The sequence below is a fragment of the Monopterus albus genome, unplaced genomic scaffold (genome assembly GCF_001952655.1).
Source record: "Monopterus albus unplaced genomic scaffold, M_albus_1.0 scaffold7.1, whole genome shotgun sequence".
In the NCBI taxonomy this organism is placed as follows: Eukaryota; Metazoa; Chordata; class Actinopteri; order Synbranchiformes; family Synbranchidae; genus Monopterus; species Monopterus albus.
The window spans coordinates 2082786-2105609 of record NW_018127887.1 but is presented as its reverse complement, the minus strand read 5'-3'; the positions used below and the strand labels follow the sequence as shown (position 1 = coordinate 2105609).

Here is a 22824-nt window from a genome sequence, read left to right as displayed (position 1 = left end):
CTTTTACTCGCTTGACAAATCGTGCCATTTCATTGCCTCAGCTTTGGTGAACATTCAAGAATCAATAGAGGCCTGATTGAGAAGACCACACACACATGGTGTTACGGTAATGATGGGGTGAGCCTGTGTGTTTGCACAAGTGAAGAGCAGGCTCAAATCGTTAATGAGTGCTTTGCGTCCAGCGTGCAACCACAGCTAAGCCAGTGGGTCAACAAGGTTGGCCAGGCTAACCACTGTGCATGTATGTGTGTGTGTGTGGGTGAGTGTGTGTGTGTGTGTGTGTGTGAGAGAGAGAGAGAGAGAGAGAGAGAGAGAGAGAGAGAGAGAGAGAGAGAGAGAGAGAGAGAGAGAGAGAGAGATGCTTTTGAATGTTCTTGAAAAGTAAAATCTCACATGCAGAAAGTCATTATCAGAATTTGTTTTCATTGCTTGCCTTAATTTGCTCTTACATCATCTATGAGCGTTATTTGTAATGTTTCTATATTTAACATCATTCTATATTTACTTGTGCCCTGACACACAGATACTGTTGTGTTTTCCCAGTAAAAAATATATTTGAGACATTTCAGGGAATATTTAAACACTAAAAAAAAAGCTTCACTAAATTTCCAAATCGTTATAATGCACAGTGTGAGCCAAGTGCACTTCACCAACTCAGAGTTGATCCATTTACTGTAAATGAGCTTGTCTCTGTTGGTTTCCTGACCAATTACTGTACAGTGAACTTAGGTCTTGTATTTATTTAAACATAGGTTATTTTAAATGGACTGCAGTCAATGCAGAGGCCCTGTTGAGCAGTCTTGTCCTCCCAGCCTGCCCTGGGACATGCTAGTAGCCCTTGGCAGGCAGACACGGATGCTGATGGCAGCTTCTGAACAGGTTTATCCAGCATCGAGCAAGGCCACCCGCTTCGTACTCACCAGGGCACAGTGACTGGCACGGCACTTCCCAGCCTTAGTTTTCACCTCTCAGTTTTCTGCCTCTCCAAGAAAAATGGAGAACACTACACTTTTTAAAACTTTGTGACCATGAAAAGATATCAAGACCAATAACAGAATGTTTGGACACTTTAGATGAACCATCACTCAGGAGAATCCAAAAGAAAAGTTTAAAAATGATAAAATGAAACTGGATTATTGCCGTGGCAATGAGATATACACATACAATTTTATGCAGATTTCAGAAGGAGACACTATTGTCAGACTCATAATAGAAAAGGGATAGTTTGTATTTGATAAGCTTTTAATTGATCAAATGTGACATCATGCTTTTTACTAGAGGGACCTTTGTTTGTTACTGAAGATTTCCCCAAACACAGACAAACAGACATTTAAAATGACATGAGCTTTGTCATCTAAATATTTTTTTCTGTGAAACAATAAATGACAGCATTTTAAAAAAAAAAAGACCAAATAAGAGCTTGAATACAGTTTTTATGTCTTTTCTGTTTTGGTTTCCTTTAAATTTTTGAGGCATAATTTGTAGAGGTGGTGTGGTCTTGTGTTGACCATGGCTCATACAGAGAAAAATATCCCCACCCTCTGAGCAAAAACTCTAAAATAACTTTTTCTTTCATAACATGAAAACACATGCTTGGCCTTGGTGATGTAAACGTTCAAAAGTGTTAATCCACTAATGAACAGTGAATCCATTAGACATTCGATTACATACTCTGGGCAGAAGATAAATCAACACTGAGGGTAATTCAAACATGGACTCTGGCCAGGCAGCTTGTTTTCTGTCCGACTGTGGTTTTCCAACAGTCTAAATCCATGAAGCGGATTTGCTCACAACAGCCAACATATTTCTCCAATCTACGTCCCCTTGTAAAGCAAAGGAAGGAAGGTAGAGCTCACAACTGTTTGTTTTGTGCTGCCCATGGTCTCACAGCCCTGTAACATAAGGCCAGGCTTTCACTGCCTCGCCACTGCATGAGTGAAAGGGGAATTAGCTTTTAGAAGTTTTTGTATGACTTGTACATAAGGCAGCACTGATTCAGACCTACTGTAGATCCCCGTCTGTCAGATGGGGGTATGGCTTGTGTGGGTGGCTTTGGAAATACTGAGGCATGCTGGATATGTTTATATTACACTGTCCCCAAGGAGAGTTGAGCTTTGTGGTGCAGATGAATTGCAGGGGGAAAGAGCTGTTGTAGACCTTTTAGTGGTGGGAGCGAAGTGGCTGTGTACGTGTAAGGTGTTCGTGTCGCAGGGATTTCTGTCCAGTCAGTGTAGGAAAAGGGGATTCTCACGCTAGTCCCAGTTTAAAGATACAGACTTTAAAGCTGCTAATGAAAATTTTAACACATCACTACTTGTATATAAAATAGGTTCTTCATCCTAATGAATCCACACGGAAATATTGCAGTATTCTACAGTTGCCCTTAGCTCAGTGGAGCACTTAAGCTTTTTTTTTTGGTTTTGCCCAGCTTTACTGTTTTGGTTCAGTCACACAAATTTCCCTTCTGAAGGGAAAACAAGCTGTAATAAAACCAATGTATACAAATGATAAACAGACAAAGCCAGTGACTAGCTGGTGAACAGGTGCTAAGCTAGCATAATTAAATATTTACCCTACAGACATGAGAATGGGCATCAATCTTTTGATCTAATTGTCATAAAAATGAATACATGTATTTCCCAGTTTTTGGAACCATTCACTTAGGTACTGTAGTTGGTGGAAACCAGTACAGAAGGTAAGAGTGAATACTGGAGTTTAATTTGCAAAAAAACTCCAAATGAATGTTAATGTTATTCCATCCAGCAACTATTTGCTTAAATGTATATTCGTTACAGCAAATTCATGAGGTAACAGAAAAAAGCCTGGGAGGGTTAGAAACGGTGAAAGGTGTTGATTTATTTTAACACCTTCACAGCTGTGGATTTCTGTTCCCAATCAGGACTTTTTATGTAAGAGCACACCAGCATTCTTCTACAGTAATGAAGCACAGTGAGAGCAAACCTGTGGTGTTTGAATGAGAATGTGTGTGTGTGTGTGTGTGTGTGTGTGGGCGGGCATGCCTGAGGTTCCTGAGCCTCAGCCTTCTTCTCAACATTAATAAGGACTTCCTTCCTACCAGACAGTCAAACACCTGATCACTTACCAAGGAGGACAAGCCCACGCATCCCTGAGAGCTTTCAGACAGTTTTCATCCCAGATGCTGTCAGAGAGCCACTTGGCCAAAGCATTAGACAAGTGTCTTCTTCACCTACACGAATGAAGAAATCAAACATAACAGCAAAATGCAAGCTTTCCTAACTTTTTCTCAGGAGTGTTTTGTCACTTTAAAGATAGTTAATGTGTCACATGACCTGTGATGACTGCCTTTGTCTGCCTTAGGTTATGTATTCTTGTTTGCTCCAGGTCTGGTACTTGCTTCTCTGTGTTCAAGCTGAAACCTCAAAACTCAGTGGCACTATCAAAAACAATCTTTATCTTGCTCTGTTTCCATAATGCAGTTTCTTTTTGAATATCCCTCTGTGTGGGTTTTCCACAGTACAAGTCAAATTCAAGCCCAGCTATTCTACAGTGCTAAGGTACTCAGCTCTGTTTGATTAGGGCAACACACAGGAGGTCCGCTGCCACTGTGTTTTCTTTACCTGGGCCCATAACTCTTAAAAACACACAAACACTTGGGTTGTAAATGACCTGTTCATCACACAGTGACAGGAGAGGTGATTCTGGACTCTTGGTGGGCCAGGTGTGCAGATCAGGACAGTAGTGTCGTGCCAAGACCTGTTGGCGTGGTGGCGCGGGACTATGGAAAGTTCTGGACTCTGTCGCTGCTGGCAGCACCGAGCTCCTGAGCGGCACCGGTGTTGGCTTTGCCTCTAGCTGTTTCTTTACAGACATGCTGCATGCCAGCAACAGCCAGGGGCCAAGATCAGCCCAATGAGACTGGCCACACACAGTCCACTTATAGACAGACACACGCACACACTATACACCCACAGTTATACAAGCACACACAAACACACAAGCATTTTCTGCAATCAGTCTGTCTGCCAGAGTAACAAAATGCAGCTTACCCAAATGTATTTTCACACACTGCTGTTTTCTACATACTTCTGTCATACATATATACAGAGTTGCAGTGCTTAGGCAGTTAATCATGTGGATCAACAGAAACTTTGTTGGTTTACTTCACTTTGTCAAAAAGACAACAACAACATGCATGGTGGTGTTAACCTCGACTCTAAAACTAATTTCCAGCACACAAAAGATCCTTAGTACGGCTTAATGCCAAACAAGTTCTCAAAAAGGCATTAAGAGACCTCGACCACCCCACACGTCGTCTGTGACTACTTTGAACTAATGCCATCAGGAATGTGTTTTAGATTACCTTCATGTAAAACAAATAGAGACAAGTTTGGTTTTATTCCAGAAGCCATTAGACTTGTGAACAGCCACAGTACAAATGATAAGTTTGCTTTGTGTATAGACTGATACATTTCTAATTTTGGCTTTCATTGAAAAGCTATGGACTGTCCCAGTTCTGGGCACGTTCATTTACTGTGCTTTTTGATATAGACAGTGAGTTCAGTTTGTTTGTTTTGCTCAGGACTTAGTTTAGTAAGATAAAACAGATGTTGACTTTGTACATACAGTATGGATGGTGTATGAAGACTGAGTTGGCTTTTTACATATAAAACATTTAAATTATCCTGTGACTTGGAGTAAGTTTGGGAGAAGAGGAAAAAAAACTTTTATCTTTTGCTTTTCTTTTTAGTGAACAGGTCATTTGGACTAGTCTTTCCACATACATGTTATTGGAAAGCACATAGATATAACGCTACTTTTTTGCTATTTTTACTTGTAGTTATACGTATTACCACAATAGCAGTGTCTTGTAATCCCGTACTGTATGGTTGGGGCCAGATGTTTGACAGAAATACATAAAACTAAACTGTGTTACTGTAAACATATTATGCATAATATGTACTTGTTTTGTTTGCTCTATTTTCTGTCTCTTTTTATATAATTGTGTTTGTGTTGTTTGTCCTGGCTCCCAGAGTTATGCAACACCTTCCATGCAGGGGTCAGGTCAGCAAATTTCTAGTGTTTGAAATTTCACCTCAACTTAATTTTTCTTTCTGGTCTTTTTGTGATGTTTTCTTGACCTGAATAGTTTTACTTACTACCAATTCATCCTTGTCTTTGATTTTTAAGGATTTTTGTTACAGTGACGCACTTTTGTAACCCTGATTGTTTCAAGTGTTGTATTTAAAATTGTGTTTCTTTATTTTTCCTTGAATTACAATTTGTAGCTAATTCTTAGTATCTAACAAAAATCTGAGATTAAGCAATTCAGAGGTCAGGAAACGCACATCGCATTTGCTGCTGTAGTAATTTAATTGCATATTTGATCACAGAATGAGCATTATGCTTGTGTTCAACCATTTAAGAAATGACAATAATAAATATATTAGTGGCTTGACATGATGCATTTAAACAGCATGCCAGTCGTCTTTGCAACACTGAATCCTTGACTGGACAAATACTTAGCAGATGCTTTGGTATATTCTTGGACAACATACACAAAACATACCCTTCCAGTTTTTAATTGTAATGAGGCGATGTATTACACCCCACTGTAATGGTCCAACTGTAGCCAAACACTATCAGTGGTGCTGGAAACCTTTGATTAGGGACGTTTTGAATGGGGTGTCAGTGAATAATCTTGCTGTTGAAACAGCTCCACCACAGAAAAATAAACTTGCCATCTCTTGTTTTCATTGTGTGGTTGACGGTAATTCATTGAGTAAAGAGAAATGGAAGAGAGTTCTTTTGAGGCTTTTGTTTGCTAATTCATTACGCTCTCAAGACCAGGAAAAGTGACTGCGGAAATGAAAATTTATTGAAATCTACTTCAGTGGTAAAGTTGGCTGTGTTTCTTGGAGAGTCAAACCCTTTTTTAAACTCACACTGAGTATCGGTCAATGAGGAGGTGAATTGTTTTTGTGGCTTTGCTAGGAGAGAGGAATGTATATGTTTTGTGGCTGGTGGAAACCTGCAGCTAAGAACTGGTAGTAATGGTATTCTGGAAACAAGGTATAGACTGATGGTCTTCGATGCTTAAAGACTGTGTGATCCTTTTTCCTGTAGTTAAGTGGCCAAATAGTAGTTAGCAGAGCATCAAGCTGCAAATTTGTCTGAATAGCACGAAATGTGTCCATCAAAAGTAGCAGTAAGTGTATAAAGAGCACGTTTTTAGAGACTCAACATTTAACAATATTACACAGAGAAATAAGCCCCAGGAAAGACCCAGGACACGCTGGAGGGACTATGTCTCTCAGCTGGCCAGGGAATGCCTCAGCATTCCCCCGGAGGAGCTGGAGGAAGTGTCTGGAGAGAGGGAAGTCTGGGCATCTTTGCTTAGACTGCTGCCCCCGCGACCCAGTTCCGGATAAGCGGAGGAAAATGGATGGATGGATGGAAATATATTTTAAAGTAAGAAGAAAGAGGCTTCCATTTCTCCTCTAACAGTCCACCACAGTAGTCTATAATGCATTGTAGCTACAAAACATAATGTTTTGGACAAGTGATGAAACTGTGACAGTGTGAGGTACTCTGGGAAATGTAGGCAATCCCCAAAAGGACTGTAGTGGCAAAACCACTCAATGTATTAAAACATTTGAGGGTGCCTTTAATTTCTTATGAATTCAACTTTTAATTAGTTAAATGTAAATTGTGTTATTTATTCTTTCAAAAGTTAGAGACTTGCTTTATATTATACTTAATTAATCTCCATGGTGAAATTTCTTACTGATGGCAGTGCTGTCAATTGTTTCCTAACCTCCAGGGCCAACGAGGGGTTCAGTGTCTTGCCCAAGGACACTTAGACACGTGGACTGGGAAGACTGGGAATTGACAACCGCTCTACCTCCTGAACGACAGCCACCCCATTAGCCACAGCTGCCCCATTTTGCAGGGGTCAGTAGGTCAAAACTATGTGTTCACAACATTTTAACAAAAGGAAAGATTTACATGCTTGGAGAACACACAGCAATTCATAAAGATCTGGAGCATGGTGTGTATCCCTCACTGTGCACAGAGTGAGAGGTTATGATTAACAGCAGTCATAGAAAGCACTTTTCAAAATGAGCTTTATCTTATGAGAAACTCGGACATATTGTATTACCACGGTTTCCAGTCCAAATCTCTGATGATGTTGTCCATCAAAGACTTTACTCTTCAACTCTATAGAGAGAGGAAATAGGAAAAAAATAGCTCTTAAAAATGGAGCAGACATTATTCAGGAAAGCAGCGTTTTAGCATCCTGCACAGCAGGACATGCACAACTTCAAGCTGCTACAAAAATGTTTTCTAAATTCACCCTAGTTTATGTTGTCACTTCAGTTTTGGACTCACATATGATGATATAATGTCTTGATGCATGTGGTTACTATGCTTATTACTTTACCAGAGTGTGTCCATCATTTTGCAAAGGAGAGCCATCTAGTAAGTCAAAAGAAAGTAAGCTATAGAAAGGTGACAACAGTTTTCCCCCTAGTTTACCTCCCTGCACCACAGTAACCCTGACAAGCTGCTGAAAAATAAGACTGGGTCACATTTCAGCCTCAGAAGAATGTGCAGGGGCTGAGTAACCCTGTGGTCTGCTTCGGCATGTTTGGTCTGGCTCTTCATAATATCACGTAGTGTGCCATTTAGAACCAGGGGCATTAACACCAAAGAGAAGTGCAGAGGGCATACTACTGTGGACCATAAGCGTCGTCAAAACCCAATAGTGGCACTATAAACAGCCTTTCCCCCTAATATTAGCACCATGTTTTTTTCTCAGGGGTGGTGGTTGGTGTGTTTGGCACCTTGTATCCTCTTTGACCTTAAATTCAGTCCTGTGGCTTTGTAAAGTACCTTGGCATCAGCAGCAGTCAGCACATTAATAAAATACTGCTTTACCCTTGTATATGATGCTTTTGCTTGAATCATTCACAGATGATAATGATACCAATGATTTGATTTCAAAAACATTAAGCTGTAGTGTTAATCCTTCTTACCAGAACAGATTACTGTGTTGATTTAATATGCTTCTCTTGATGTCAGATATATTCTTGAGCTGTTTTTGCCATGTGGTTTTATAATTGAACTGTGCTCAGGAAATCTCATTGAGCTGGTTTCACTTTTATCAAAACCAGAAATGCTGGCAATGGCAGATTAAAGCAGGCGCTGAGAAAAGGTCCAGTTACACAGAGAAATAAATTGTGTGTCCCAAAAGGACTGCACACAAACTTCAAAGATAACTTGGTGAATGCACTTTAAATCATAGTTGATATTCAATATCACCCCCACTGGCAATCGGTGCACACTTACACTGCAGGGTTGCCGTCTACTGTTGCACCTGTGCTGAATTTGCAGGAAAACTCATATCCTCGCTCGAAAAAGAGGAGCATGTCACTTAATGTAGAAGCCACTCTCTGGTCAATCAAGCCACCCAGTGTGCACTCTCACTGTGAATTAAAATTAAAATTGATATCCCCAGCAAGGCCAATATTTTTTGTTCTACCACTAAATGTCGGCGATTTATCATTCAAACATCCTAGGGTTTTGTATAGGTACTTTTGGACCTCAGGTTCAGCGGGTTTGATGCTCAGCCAGGGACAATATCGAATCCATGCCAAGAGTCCAAGCTGTGAACGCTTGTCTGAGAGTTACCGTAAATCCTTCTGCTCACACCACTAAGAAGCTCAGAAAGCCACAGCCCTGCTATTTGCCACCCCTGTGGTCCTCACAGGTAGCCACTGAGACTCCCCGAATTATGATCTCTGTGTATAGGGACCAATGCAAGAACAGAGCTCAATGGATAAAGGCTTACCTGTTGCCCTGTATTTTCCTCGGTGGATAAGGACTGGGGCTGTCAGTTTTCCTCTGTTGATTAATCTGGCACTTCATTGGATATGATCCTGATGATTAATGGAGTATTATCCTGGAAAGATTGCCACTTGTGCCTAATTAACCATTTACCCTATCACTGTAGTAACTACATTAATTTATGTCCCAGTTGCCTTAATCAAACTTCATTTAAAAATATATTACTTCCCATTAAAATTACAATATGACATTTTTATTTAAGGACATTGAAATGCATGCAACATGTATACAAATCTTTATTCCTACCTTTATTTATCTAACTACAGTAATATGTGTAATAATATGTTCCCTTTGATTTAAATGTAAACTTTTTACATCTTTAAAGGTTCACTGATAATTGTCAAATGTTATTCCTTATACTCTCAAGTAGATCTTGGTTCATCAGACTTAGAGATCCTTTGTTTTGATTTCACTGACCTTGCACATAGTTAAAGTGTAAACACAATGAATTAGCATAATGTCAGTAAACATGATCATGTTCTTAATTTAGACCCTTTTTCCAGATGGAAAATGGTTGGTCAGTGGGTTCCAGGGGGTGAAGTCCAAAACTACCCTCACCAGGAGTTCCCAGCAGGGTTCTAGGATCACACATCAAGGTCTGTCACTGGCCCTCAGCCCCTGGCCAGGGCTCTGTGATGGGGAGGGGCAAAGATTGAGTGGGCCGGAGGAGACAACACACCATAGCTGTGTGCAAGTGCACAGTGAGTCCTTTCGCTCGTTGCCATGCTGTAGCTGACCACAGGATTGCAGTGTTTACTTAAGAGCCGGTGCATAAGAGAAAGGTGGACCACCGGCAGTCACTACCCGCCTGGCCCTGGCCAGGACCTGGGGCTCATCTTTGTTGAAAATGGCTCTGGAACCTGCCACCTCCCACTGGGCCGGCCTATATTTAGCAACAAACTGAAAAACTTCTTCATTCTTAAAAAGCTGTTTAGGTTTCCATTGAGAAGGGGGTTCAGAGGAGGACGGGTGGTGATGCTGCACTCCTGTGGTCTGAGCAGGTCTTCTCTTTGCCCTGGACTCACCTGTAAAAGATATTCATGTTACGGCTTCTCTCTGAAGGACAGCCAAGTACTGTGTAGTAAAATAAAAAGATAGGTCCTGGGAAACTGAGTGGGAGACATTGTTATGTATCGAAAGATGGAGATGAGAAAAAATGTAGACAAATACTTCAAACACGTAAACACTTTGGCAAATGCACCAATTTTTTTTTTACCTGGAAATAAACTGAAATTTGATATTCTCTCTAAATAACATGAAAAGTAATTACTGAGTAAGGGGCCGTAATCACATTTGAAACTGCTCTGTCCAAACCAACAACACAATTTCTGATGACAATAACAACAGCACTTTATTGACTGTATAAGACAAAATTTGTCATTTACAGTGAGAGTGTCCACATTCAGAGTTAGGAAGGTCACCTTAAAAACCAGGGAATTTAGAGATGAAACAAAACAAAACAGATAAGATAGAAGGGCATTTGTCATCAGTGGTGCTAGTTTGTGATTAGAATATTTATGTCCTAATTTGTGTCAACTTTCTGGTCTAAGTTTCTCTGAACTATTCTTTTAAGCTTGGAGGTTTAATGCTCAACAGTTTTTACTTCATTTGCTTAGAAAAATGGCTTCATGTTTGCTTGTTAATGAGGATCATTTGCTTACTATCTTTTTATGTTTGGAGGCTGTTCTCTTCCCACTTCTTAACATCTCATTGAATTCAGGAGGAAGGCAAATCCAAGAGAGGACATGCGTATTACATGTTTTCATTTGCGTTCATATATACCTGAATAGTGAAACAATCCCTCTTTTCATACCCATGGTTTCATCCAGTGGGTGGCAAGAGCACCACTATGATTGGGGATGAGGGAGCTGGATGATTTTTTTTTCTTTATTTTTCCCCCTCCAAGGTGAGCACCTCATGGGAGATGACTGTTTGCTACCATTAGCTTAAGTGCAGGAGTGTCAGTTAACCCAGCACTGGCACCAGGAATACTTAATGCCAGATGGAGAAAGCTGTCCTTGAAGTCTTAACAAGTAGGCAGCAGAGAAACAAGCCTTTATTCAGTGTGAGAGGACATAGAAAAAATTGATAACATAGCAAAGTTACCACAAAGTGTACGTTACATCCCACATAGGAAAGGGAGGGATAAAGGAGATTGAATGGGGTGGGGAGGGGCAAAAGTCCAAAGTGGATAAAAGCACACTTTAGATGTTGCTGACTATAATTTTTTATTGCATTCAAAATGCACAGAAATATAAAACAAAGCAATGGTTGTCATGTTGAAGGGTCCAGCTTCTTAAGAGGTGTCAAATTTTTGTACCTCAGCTGGATACATGTGTGTTGGAAGCCAGGGCGTGAGAAAAGCGCCAAACCCAGCAGACTTTGGCACATTTGTCCTTTACCGCTGGCACAGATGAGCCATGCTGTGAGGCTGCAGAGCATTGATAGGCCCCTGGTGTTTTAAAATTATGAGTTTATACATGAGCTGAACCATCAAGACTACCCCCTGGACAGACAGTAAACATGACGACAAGTGCTTTTTCCACACAGTGCACCTCTGTGCTAAAGAGCAGTTAGGCACCAAGATGGTGTGAGAGCTAATAGTATAAATTTTCTGGTTTGAATAAATAAGATTATAACTGAATTATCAGCTGAAGTGCCAGGTTTTGGGGAATTTGTCCAGGCTGCATTAGACACAGAGCTGAGAGCTGCTACTTAAATTAACTTGACACCAGTAAGGAAATTACAAACACAGTCATGTCAGTCTATGGAAGCACCTCACACAAAGGTCCACAAAGAGGTCTCAGTTCTGATAAAACCCACTACTTTCTAATATGGTATTTAATTGAAAATTGAGCTTGAGCCTTGCCAATAATTGCAATAAAATGCTGAAAACACTGTGCTGTTGGCATGTTCCTTGATCTGCTACTTACACCTACAAGTTTTGATTGTCTCCTTCACATTCATCAGGTGCAGTTAATGCTGACACTCCTGATTGCTGACCCCTTGTTTGTGAGCTCAGAGCCTAGGCATTCATGAAAGAGAGGAAGCGGTTGAGGGGTATGGCAGTGTTATAGCCAACAGTCTGTTTAGAAGTCTTTGGTTCTTCCTATACTGGTCCAGTACCAGTGTTCTGCCATGTGGACAGAAAAACTAAGCAGAGGCAGGTCTGTTGAGAATTTCTGCCAAGTTAAGCACGAAAATATTTCTTTCCTGTTAACTCAAGTCTGGCAGTCACCTGTGTGAGGTTGTCCTCTCTTTTTAGTCATGAGCCACCGGCCATTCAGTTCGGTCATCAGGCTACCTGGTAATGAACAATGAAGTCAAATATGTGGTTTCTGACATCTTACAGATGGGACGATTATTTTGATCCTTATTGTCTTCTAACTAAGAACATTTTCACTTTGCAGGTTATATTATCTGAAAAAATACATTCCATTAGTTGTTGAAATTTGAAGTTGCAGTGAGTTTCTGATGGCCCTGTCATGGGGGAGCCAGGTCTGTACTTGGGGATAGTGGATATACTGTACTTCTGTTTGGTGACTGTGTTAGCTCAGTAGCTCCTTTAGCCAGCATTAACTTTTTTTGCATTCTAAGTTGATTTGGAGAATTGTTAGCAAACATTCAGCAGATACAGAGAACATTTTGCCTTTATTTGGAGTCATGTTTCTGACCATTTCATGAGAGAACGTCTGGTATTCATCTTCCTGAAGCTCCTGAGGGACTGAAGCTGGATCATTAGCTGTAAAATGCACCTCCCTGTTCACAAGCTAATCACTAATCTCAGTTGGTCCTGAGCAGTGTTTAATGATCCTTTAGAGCTGTTTTACTCAAAGCAAGAAAGTGACTATATGAAAGTCATGAGATTCAGCCAAACCACTAAAATTATGGGGCATAAAACCAAAGCAGTGGCCTAAAGGACACTACAACGCTCTTTAGACCTGAGTGGATAAAATATCTACAGCAGTGAATCTCCTCTGTAGTGAATCTCACAGCTGCTGCAGAAGAGGCCTTTTCAGTGGCTCTAACAGATCAAATTTGTGTTTATCCTTTTATGTCACTGCATTATCTTTTAAGGAAATAGATGACCAACATTGTTTTCCAACAAATAATTCAACATGGCATCCAATGAGTACCTCACTGTGGACTTAATAGATATTTTTCATTTGCTGCAGAAAGGTTCACACACAGTAATGTTTGCCTTAAGTTCAGTGAGGGCATGAGCAAATTTGTCTCTGTGTTCAATGGCCAAATAAAACGGTAAAAGCTCAAATTATAATAGTAATGCAAATATATGGAGGAGTAATTATGATACAAACAGGAAGGTGGCCAAATGGACTTCAACAAGGACCAGAAAGGCAGTCTCATTTTTCCTTCTGACAGAAATGTCTACAGCTAAGTGTGTGTCCTTTAAGTAGAGTTTGGATTGTCAACAACTGAAAATACTGTGTGAGCACTGCTATATGACGGTTCCTAGGCCAGGACACACAAATCACAGCTCCTGTGAAACACACTGCTACTGCTACTTGCATCCTACCCTTCTTTTTACACAGGAAACTGCCCAGGACTTGACCTTAATTAGTTTGACAGTGAGTAATAACATCCTCTGACAATTAGAGATTGTCGTAATAGATTAGTGCTGCGAACTGACCTTTTTAGTATTGTATGGTACAACACAAAATGCTCTGTTAAATTTAATATGTGAATTTTATAAAACAAACTTTTAGAAAAAAAACAAAATATGCATCTCACTGTTTGGTTAATATGTAAATCTGGACCAAGCATGATTTGTATGACCATGGAGTGACAAATCTTTGGTCATATACTGTGCTGGAACTTGGTAACTTCAATTTTCAAAAGACTCTGTTTAGTTGTGTCAGTGGAATTGGATCAGACTTTCTCCGTTTGGTAAAGACTGGCTTTTCCTAAGCTACATCTGTGGTTGCCTTAATTGCAATTTAGAAATACTTAAAATCCAAGATAAACTCAACCAAGGAGTCTGTGTTCCACATTTTTGTGATGAGAAATCCACTTTTTAGAGCATGGATGTTTGTCTTCATTTGAGATGTTTGCTCTTTTCCAAGCACTATAAAACTTCTGTTAAATAAAACGTTGTCCAAGTGCCTTCACACAGGCCTTTATATTCCCATAAACTGCTTTTTGTCTTGCTCCCACCAGTTGTTTCATATTTTATCTAGATATATTTAACAATCATCTGTCAAGACTTGTTGACTGACTGGTTGACCTCACATGGAGCAATTCTATTTTAAATGAGTTTATTCTGAAAATGTGAATGTTGATGATTAAAGAGCAGGTTTTGATCATTTTTTCAGAGGCCATGACTGTTATGCTTAAAGAGGAACTCTTTATGATTCTTGGCCTGAGCCTTATTTTCTGTATAAATTACATACAAAGAAAGCTTAAGAGGTGTTTCTCAAGGGCTCAACTTTATTTTTTATTTTTTTGCTTAAACTCTATTGGCAAATCCACTATGGAAAAGCTGAACTGTACTTCAAGTACTGTATTTTAGTGTGGTTTGAAGCTGAGGTAGGGATCAATTGCTTGGTTTCAGCAGCAGCATCCCAGAAACCCCTAGAGAAGCAGGTCTGATGGGCAGGCGGGGAGCCACTCAATGCCACCTCAAACCACTGTCCCCACAGCAGGAAGGGGTGCTCACCGCAGAGTTGGAGACCAGCAGGGTTAGAAACTCAAGACAGGCAGGCAGGAGGTGATCAGATGCTGCCAAGGATGTGTGGCAGAGGGTGCACTAGAAGTTATCTTCATTACTGAGAAATCTGTCAATGATTTTTTTCAAGTAATAGTTCAGTTTATAAGAAGCAGGTAAATATTAGAAGAGAAGGAAGAAAGTGATTGTGTCACTTTTTTCACAGCCTCCAAAATAATCACACAGCTGAATCAACACCTCTTGTGAAACATTTTGAACACAAACTGAACATTATCACCTTTGTGAAGGAGGATTTATTGGATTAGACTGACTTAGTTATAGAAAGAGGTACCTAACAAACAGGCAGTTGAGTGTACTATGTGCTCTTAACACAGCGCAGCACAAAATGTGCACACAACAGGCTGCAGCATTGACAGTCAAACTGGGAATATATTAGCCATGATGGGATAGGAAATGGAAGAAGAGGTGGAAGAAGAAATGATTGTGAGCATATGGATTGCTGCACAGCCACAAGTGACTAATAGTTTCTGACTCAAGGTCACAGAGCACAGTTAAAAGACTAAAATAGGTTTTAAAAGACCACAAATAAACTCAAAATGACCACAGAAGAAATTAAAAACAACCAAAAAAACACAAAACATGACCATAAAAAGACAAAGTGACTGCAAACAGCTAACAAAAGGAAACACAACTATCAGAAAGATTTGCAAAACTATCATTAAAAAAAGCACAACAGAGACACACAAAACAACTGATGGCATTATCTGGGGCTTTGCGCTTATGTCACTAAACCTGGTTCTTACTGAGCCACTGGGTTTTTAAACATTTTAGATCTAACATTGCTGATGACAACAAACAAGAGAAATGATTTGAGTTTTGTCAGTGACTTTTAAAACTTAAAACTTTCCAAGAGCCTTTTTTAGAAAACCAAATTCAGTGCTTTATAGGACCTTTCAAGAAATGCAGATACCCTGATAATATGGCTGATGCTGCCCTCTTGTGTTACAGAGGCAGGTTTCATATCAATCGACAAACATGTTTTAGCTCCAGATTCCCTATAGGAGGTTAATCCGGCAATGGCCATGGTTATTATTATGTGCTTACCCTTATTAATTACATAGGATTGGAATGAATACCTACATAGAATGAAATTGCAGGAGGCAATATTTTGCCGCCATTAATATTGCTTTCTCGTCATTTAATGCGACTCTAATTAATTGTTTAGATTAAATTTTGTCTGCTTATTAAACATAATAATGTCAGTCACGTTACTTAAGTGAAACAATCGTATGTAACTATCGTCGACGGGGTTTATGTAAAACCGTTACAGCCTGTGGTTTCTTTGTGGCTGCAGCTGCGCCTGTGCCTTTGATAGCCAGCCAATCAAAGTGTAGCTTACTGGGGTGTTTCACCCAATAGCGGCGCTGTGTTGAGCCTTGTTGCGACAGCGGACAGACAAGCGAGTGGACCGGTTTGAAGCTAAGCTAATTCAGTGATATTACATCTAGTTAATTTTGACTTTTTGCATAGGTTCATGTTGACGCACACGCGTGGATCTGTTTAGGAAAAATCGAAGCTACATGTAAAGATTTTAGCTATTAGGCTAACAAACAGTACTGGGCATTTATTTTGGTAAACCGCTTCTGTCTTGCTAGCTGGATTGGCAGCGGGTAGGCGCCAGTCGTGTTGTGACAACAGCGCTATTCTGTCACGTTCCCAGTGTTGTTGTTTGTAGCTGTTAACTGAACGAGCTAATTTCCGTTTGCTGAAGCGGCTAATAAGGAAACCTCACACCAGTTTAAAAAAAAGCTAAGTTAAGCATGGCAGAATTTCTCGAAGATCCGTCGGTTCTGACCAAAGATAAGCTGAAGAATGAGCTCACAGCAAACAATGTGCCACTTCCCAGCGGAGAGCATAAAAAAGAAGTGTATGTGCAGCTGTATCTGAAGAACCTAACCATACTGAACAACAAGAAGAGTCCACCTGCAGATACCTTCTCCAGCGACGAAGAGTTGCCTACCCCCGTGGTGTCCAACAAAAGTCGATCTGGAAGAGTAAGTTTTTGTCAGAATATACCTTAATTGGTTTTGATTTGCGGGAAACTGTTATGTGAGGCTATGTATCTCTGTTGTGGATTGATGCGTGATTTGTGACTTGTATGATATGGAACTTGTATTTTTCTGCAGAAAGCTACCAAAAAGACAGACAAGCCTCGCACAGAGGGGGTGGAGGTGACAGATCTCACTGATGAGGATTTGAAACAGCAACTGGCAAAGTATGGTGTGGACTCGGGACCCATTGTTGGTGAGTTCCTGGGGACTAGTCTCAAAGTTTTCACGTCAACATATACAATTTGATTATTCAGTTGGAGAGTAACCCTTAGAAATCTATGTATTGGTCTTGTTAATTGATTTACCCCTTATGAAACCAAAGTTACAAAGCAATTAGCATGTTTTAATTTTTCCTTAGAAAAAGGCCTTAGACAGTATTAACAAGTCTTAAATTTGATTTACTCTGAAATAGCTTAGCCCCAGTTACAGACTTACCACTTTTTGTAAAAATTCATATATTAAGCTTTAGTTTTTTATATTGCTAATCCTCTCATCAATTTTTTGTATCTTATCCGGGTCCAGTTTGTGTCTGGGAAAGGTTATATAAGTTGTAACACTGGGAAGTACTTAAAATGTGATTGTATGTATCAAAATGCACTAATGTACTTGAGAAACAGGCCTTATTATCCCTACTGTCATGGTTTTTTCTTTCCCCAGTAGCATCCATGTGGTATTAAACAGGCCTTAAAAATCTTAAATTTCATGAATCCTGCAGAAACCCAATATTTTGTATGTAAAGATTAGAAAATGCCCCAGTTTTTAATGTCTGTCCATCCATTAGCTATACCGCTTATCCTGTAGAGGAATGGGACAATTTTTAGTAAAAAAAAAAAAAAAATCAACTTGTCAATAATGTGAGAAGTCTAAAATCCATTACTTAAATTCAGTATTTTTTTTATGAACTGGAACCAGTGTCTGTCCAAGTAGGACATTTTATAATTAAAAAAATGAACTTCAGAACTATCTTTCGATATGTCTGGACTGCAAGTTCTTGTCCCCTGTTGGCCTGCATATATGTAAATACGGATAAAGTGGTTAAAAAAAAAAAGTATTAACCGGCATTTCACCCTGGCTCGAGTTTCAGTATTCAAATAAACTGGTGAAATGACAAAAATGTAATGTAATTGTTTATCAAAGCAGCGCTTCAGATTTGTGTGTATGTAGTATAGATCCTCCTAGCTTGAAAGTACACTGTGTTAAATTTATTTGACTCTCTCTCATCCCTTTGTCCTCTCATTAAGCCTCTACCCGTAAGTTGTATGAGAAGAAGCTGCAGAAGCTTTTGGATGAGCTTCACACTGAGCCTGAAGCCCCTGCAAATGTCACAGCACTCCCCAAGGCAGAAAGTAACCAGAATGGCAACACAAACTCTGACCAGTACAGTGATAAGGAAGATGGTGAGCTGTGACCACACCTTATTTGTCATCTTTATAAATTTCACGTACCTTGCAAAGGACATAACAGGGATTAATGTGTCAGTATGTCATAACACATGCTTGGATTTATTCAGTAAAATTTCCCAGATAAATCAGTAAACATGTTTTTTGGTTAAATATAGGATAATTGCTAATTAGTATGTTTATATTACCTGTGTATATTCAGAAGAGATTACGACCCCTGTACCAGAGCCAGTTCCAGTGGCAGAGAAGCCTCTGAGGAGCAGAGGGAAAATTCCTGTTACCGTCAGGACCAGCAGCAGACGACAAACCAAGGTGAGGCACATTTTGACATTCCCTGGCTTGGTAATAGATTTTTCCAGCTTGTTTAAATAGTTTTTTTTGTTGTTGTTGTTGTTGTTGTTGTTGTTGTTTGTTTGTTTGTTTTTTATTACACTTGACAGGTGGTCGAGGAAATTATTACTGAGGAGACCCCAAAGAAAGCCAGCGAAAGTGTTGTTGAAGATATCCTTGCCAATGAAATAAACACACCAACAGGCATCAGGTGAATGATTGATGGTGATTTTTATGACTGGCTTTTGTTTGCCAATGTGTTGAGATGCTCACACACAGTTAAGCACAAGAATTGCCCTCTGTAAGATATGTTTAACTTTATTTTGAAAAGCAGAACCAAAATGGTAGTCTGGAAGTTGATCTTGGAAATAGTGATTTGATTTTAGAAGAAATTCTAATTCATGGTTAACTTCTCTTAGTCTGCTCTTCATCCAAAGTTTTCAGACACATTTCAGACTTATTGAGTAGATGGGGTTTGTCTGCCGCCATGTCCAATGCCAAAGGGTAACCTCAACAGAGACGAGGCCACAACTTTACCCCGTGTACCTTAGGGATGGCCTTTGGTATCAGATATGACAGCTGTTTCCATACAAACCGAGCAAACTAAGCTTGGGAAAAACCTAGTGCACTGGACCTCGAGTTAATAGGTTTTTGCCAGTTAGCTTTAAACTGTAATGTTATTGTTCTTGTGATCAGTGCAACCTGTAGGCGTCCGATCCGAGGGGCAGCTGGTCGACCTGTAAAACCAACTGAGTACTGGCTGGATGAGTCCCGTCTGCAGCACAGCATCCACACACAGAGCCGCTCCTACTCTGAGTCTTTCTCCCGACCGGGCAGCACTCCTTTAAACAAAGCACCAGCGCAGCGAGGCTTCCTGTCTGTGTTGCTCAAGCTACTCCTCCTTGCTGTGGTGGGTGGTTTACTCTACTATGTCTACTGGAACCTGGATGCTGATCAGATCAGCACCCTCAAAGGCCTCCTGGACAGCATCATCGTGCCACTCCGGGGTGTTGTGGACAACGCAGCCACCTATCTGGGCATCAGCAGCAACGGCAACAGCAGCAGTGCTACACAGAGTGCTGGCAAGTAAACACTCTCAGCAGTCCTTCGCCATGCCCACATCGCCTTCCTGCCGCCTGCTACAGCACACCACAACTCAAGCTGCAAGCTTGCCTCACTTCTTCTCTTCTCCTATATGCTTGGACAGTGGACACAGATTTAATTGGAACAGACTTTCTCCTCTCCAGACTGCAGCTTTCCTCCCACCACAAGAGGGAGGTGTAAGTCAAACAGTAGCTTCTGGATAACACTGTTTTGTGGCAGTCAGAAGAAACTGATCTTAATGTTTTTAATCTGTGAATTGTTTGTGTCTTTGTGTGTATTTAACCGTTGTCTTTAGAAACAAGTGCAGAATGGAGAGGCCAGTTTATCCATGCATGGTTCTAGTTTTTGAAGGCCACGCTGTAGTTTCTAACGCTCTGTGCCAGGTGTTTTTCTGACGGTGACGTGCCTGGACACAGTTAGCACTTAGTGCCCTCCCATTGTCAAGCACAAAGCAGTGCTACTACTAATACCCGAATGTCTATATGTGTTTCTGTATGAATTTTATCATTTGCTCCATAGCTATAGATTTAGGTAGTGACTCATTATTTCTACAGTGCTCAGGTCAGTTCAAGTGTTTAACGTGGTCTGTGCTGGGAGGAGACGCATCGTGTAATCAGGTCACATCACTGCATGAGGAAAAGTACAAGTAAAAACAAAACTTTTTTTTTTCTCGGTGGCTGATCACTTCTTGAATCATCATATTTAGGATTCTATGATTATGACTAACAAGATAATTTTGTTTATTCTGTATTGTAATCATGATTTCTTTTTTGTTTGTTTGTTTTTTACGGTCTGTGGATTGGTAGTTTTACTGTACATTTGAAATTGTGTATCAATAGCCTGAGCTCATCAATTTACAAACTGAAAATTCTAAAACAGCCTTTGAGATGATTAAATATCATTCATTTGACAAGTACACCTGAAAAGTAAAAAAAAAAATGCAGCTTTCAGTCATAGATTATTGGCTTTCCAGCCCTGCCAGAGTGCTCGTATGAGTTTACATGCTTTGGGTTTTAGTGCTCTGTTGTGCTTTCTCTTATGTTCACTGTCTTTATTCAGTTCTGATCCTTCAGTCCTAAATGCAGGACTGGCTGTTGCAGTGCACCCACATAGCCCAGCTCACTACCTGCATGTGTCCAGACATGGCATATCCACAAAGAAGACATGGAAAAACTTCATCCTTTTGGGACAATTTATCAATTTGTTCTCTTCAGAAGTCTTGACTACTTCTACCTGTGCAAATTACAACAATGAAGGCCATGGATTTACTATGAAAGGGGTTGTTTACCCACTGGGGATGAAGTTGGGGGGTGGGAAGGTTTCTGGGGTATGTTTGTTTCTACTTTGATATTTTTCTATAGTGGCTTGTTCAAGTTTTTTATAGTGCATTTCAAGATGACATTTGAAAGCAATATGTAATCCACGCAAGTGATACTGTATCTTAATCTGAACCTTTCTGACTTAACACAAGTGATTCATCATCAGGCAGCTCTCCCACAGTCAACAGAAATGATGGGTTATGTGGGTAAGGATTTTTAATCTGTTTATTTATGATTATGTAGACAATGTGTGATAAAATAAACATGGCTGTTAATTTTCCCCCCTTTAGTCTTCTGTAGATCTATCTGGACATCATTTAAGGGCAATTGTATGCATTCATTTTGTACTAATTTATCACATCCATACTGTACTTTTGGGATTTCTGAAAGCATTTTTAAAATGACCACAGTGAGTTGGTAAGTAGGAATGTTTTAAAATGATAGCAGACATGATGTTTATTGTGGGGGCAAGGCAAGCAAGTGTGAAATTGAGAAGGTGAGCACACATCCTTAAAGTAGTATGTTATAGTAATACCTATAAGATCAGTGTGTAGGTCCTAGATGAGTTTCACAAATGTAGTTGTTAAAGGCTAATACATTGTGGTGTGCTTCAGTATTCGAGTAACCATTATTTGTGAAATATATTCTCAGTAATCTGACATAGAAATCATTGTTTAAAGACATGCTATTAGACACAAGGTTAATGTTCATCTGTAGCGCACGTGTAGTATATGGAAAGCAGTGTTAAGGAATTACAGCAACTCCTTTAACAGGCTGCAGGCATCAAAGGGTGGCGGGGGGGGGCCTCTGCGCAGCTCTCCCGTTCAGCCCCAAATCACATGGGCTCTGTGCTGCCGCTGCAAGCTGACCGGATCTCTGCCTCAACTGTCGGAGCTGCACAAACAGTGATAGTGGGAGGTGTGGTGTGTGCAAGGGGATACGCAGCTCTGTGGGAAGACTCTTTAGGTATCCACTCAGTTTGCCATGTTGATTATATGGTGGTATTTATACCTCACAGCTCGGAGCATCATCGAACAATGCAAGTATTGCTGCTATTTTTGTATCTGGCTGTGTGTCTTTTCAAGGTGAACTCCTGCAGAAGGATAATGTGTGGGACAGAGCTCAGTCAGTGTGGGGTTTTCTTTCTTGTAAAGGATCTAGATGTCAGAAAGGTCCTGCTTCTATTAGTGCTACTTAGACAAATGTCAGGCTTAATTTGTCATCTCTTTGCTCTGACAGCAATATGCTATGTCATGAATGCAGTATTGCTCATCAAACGCAACATGCACTGTATGCCTGACCAGGAACACCTTTCTCTTGTTTTCTTCCCTTGTTCCTTACACTGACACTTTCAGCATTTAAAATGGCCTCAGTCCTGCAGAAGCTGATCACCCCGCTGCTCAGTGGTCCTCCTGAACCCTCAAGGAATAAAGTGACAGTGGTGGGTGTGGGCCAGGTTGGCATGGCCTGTGCTGTCAGCATCCTGCTCAGAGTAAGACCCCCGCCTGCCTTTGCCTCTGCTCAGATTATCTCACTGCCTGTTGCTGTCACAGGGCCGGGTAATACTGATTACTGATTTCCTGGTGACTGATTTGGGTGTTATCCCCCTACTGTCCTTGTTAGTGCATGATGGCAATGACAGAAGAATGTACGTATTTGTCACCATGAGGGAAAACCTACAGTGACTTTCTACTAAAGCAGTTCAACCTGGTTCTTTTCAGATGAAACTGGGCAGCAGCTTCCTGACTGTACACTAGTAACAGCAGCACGCCTACCTTTATAATTGTTTCCACAGTGGAAATCCCTTTACATACATTTTAACATCGGCTATGTAATGTATGGAAAGCAAGTACTTAAGTACAGGAGTAAGTAAGCAGATTTTGAATTGATTTGATTTATGACCAGTTATAAGTACATCTTGTCTGATCTGAAATGTGTCTTTACGAGACTGAGCCATCCACTCTTACATTTCATTCAGGCTGTTG

At 40.3% G+C, this 22824-nt stretch overlaps 2 protein-coding genes across 3 annotated transcripts in view; both read left to right on the top strand.

The window, feature by feature from the left end:
* Positions 1-15968: 15968 nt before the first annotated feature.
* tmpob (thymopoietin b) lies at positions 15969-21119 on the top strand. Its single transcript, XM_020621472.1, has 6 exons — positions 15969-16629; positions 16762-16879; positions 17928-18083; positions 18289-18398; positions 18527-18627; positions 19113-21119. Exons 1-6 carry the CDS (start codon positions 16396-16398, stop codon positions 19504-19506), a joined length of 1113 nt encoding a protein of 370 aa, XP_020477128.1. The 5' UTR covers positions 15969-16395; the 3' UTR covers positions 19507-21119.
* A 412-nt stretch (positions 21120-21531) lies between these two features.
* Positions 21532-22824, top strand: part of ldhbb (lactate dehydrogenase Bb) — a 5066-nt gene continuing 3773 nt past the window's right edge. Inside the window, exons 1-2 of one of the 2 annotated variants that reach the window (XM_020621449.1) lie at positions 21532-21805; positions 22195-22331. In XM_020621449.1, coding sequence (XP_020477105.1) covers positions 21679-21805; positions 22195-22331 — 264 coding nt within the window. In that variant the 5' untranslated portion in view covers positions 21532-21678. Of the gene's footprint in view, positions 21879-22194; positions 22332-22824 lie in introns of both variants that reach the window. The other variant, XM_020621459.1, reaches the window with a different exon arrangement.

What these genes read in the sequence shown, in the direction of transcription:
- tmpob (XM_020621472.1), top strand. Translation starts at nt 16,396, where the DNA reads ATGGCAGAATTTCTCGAAGATCCGTCGGTTCTGACCAAAGATAAGCTG. An exon ending in GTACAGTGATAAGGAAGATG is followed by an intron (nt 18,084 to 18,288) that starts GTGAGCTGTGAC and finishes GTGTATATTCAG; the next exon opens with AAGAGATTACGACCCCTGTA. An exon ending in AACACACCAACAGGCATCAG is followed by an intron (nt 18,628 to 19,112) that starts GTGAATGATTGA and finishes TCTTGTGATCAG; the next exon opens with TGCAACCTGTAGGCGTCCGA.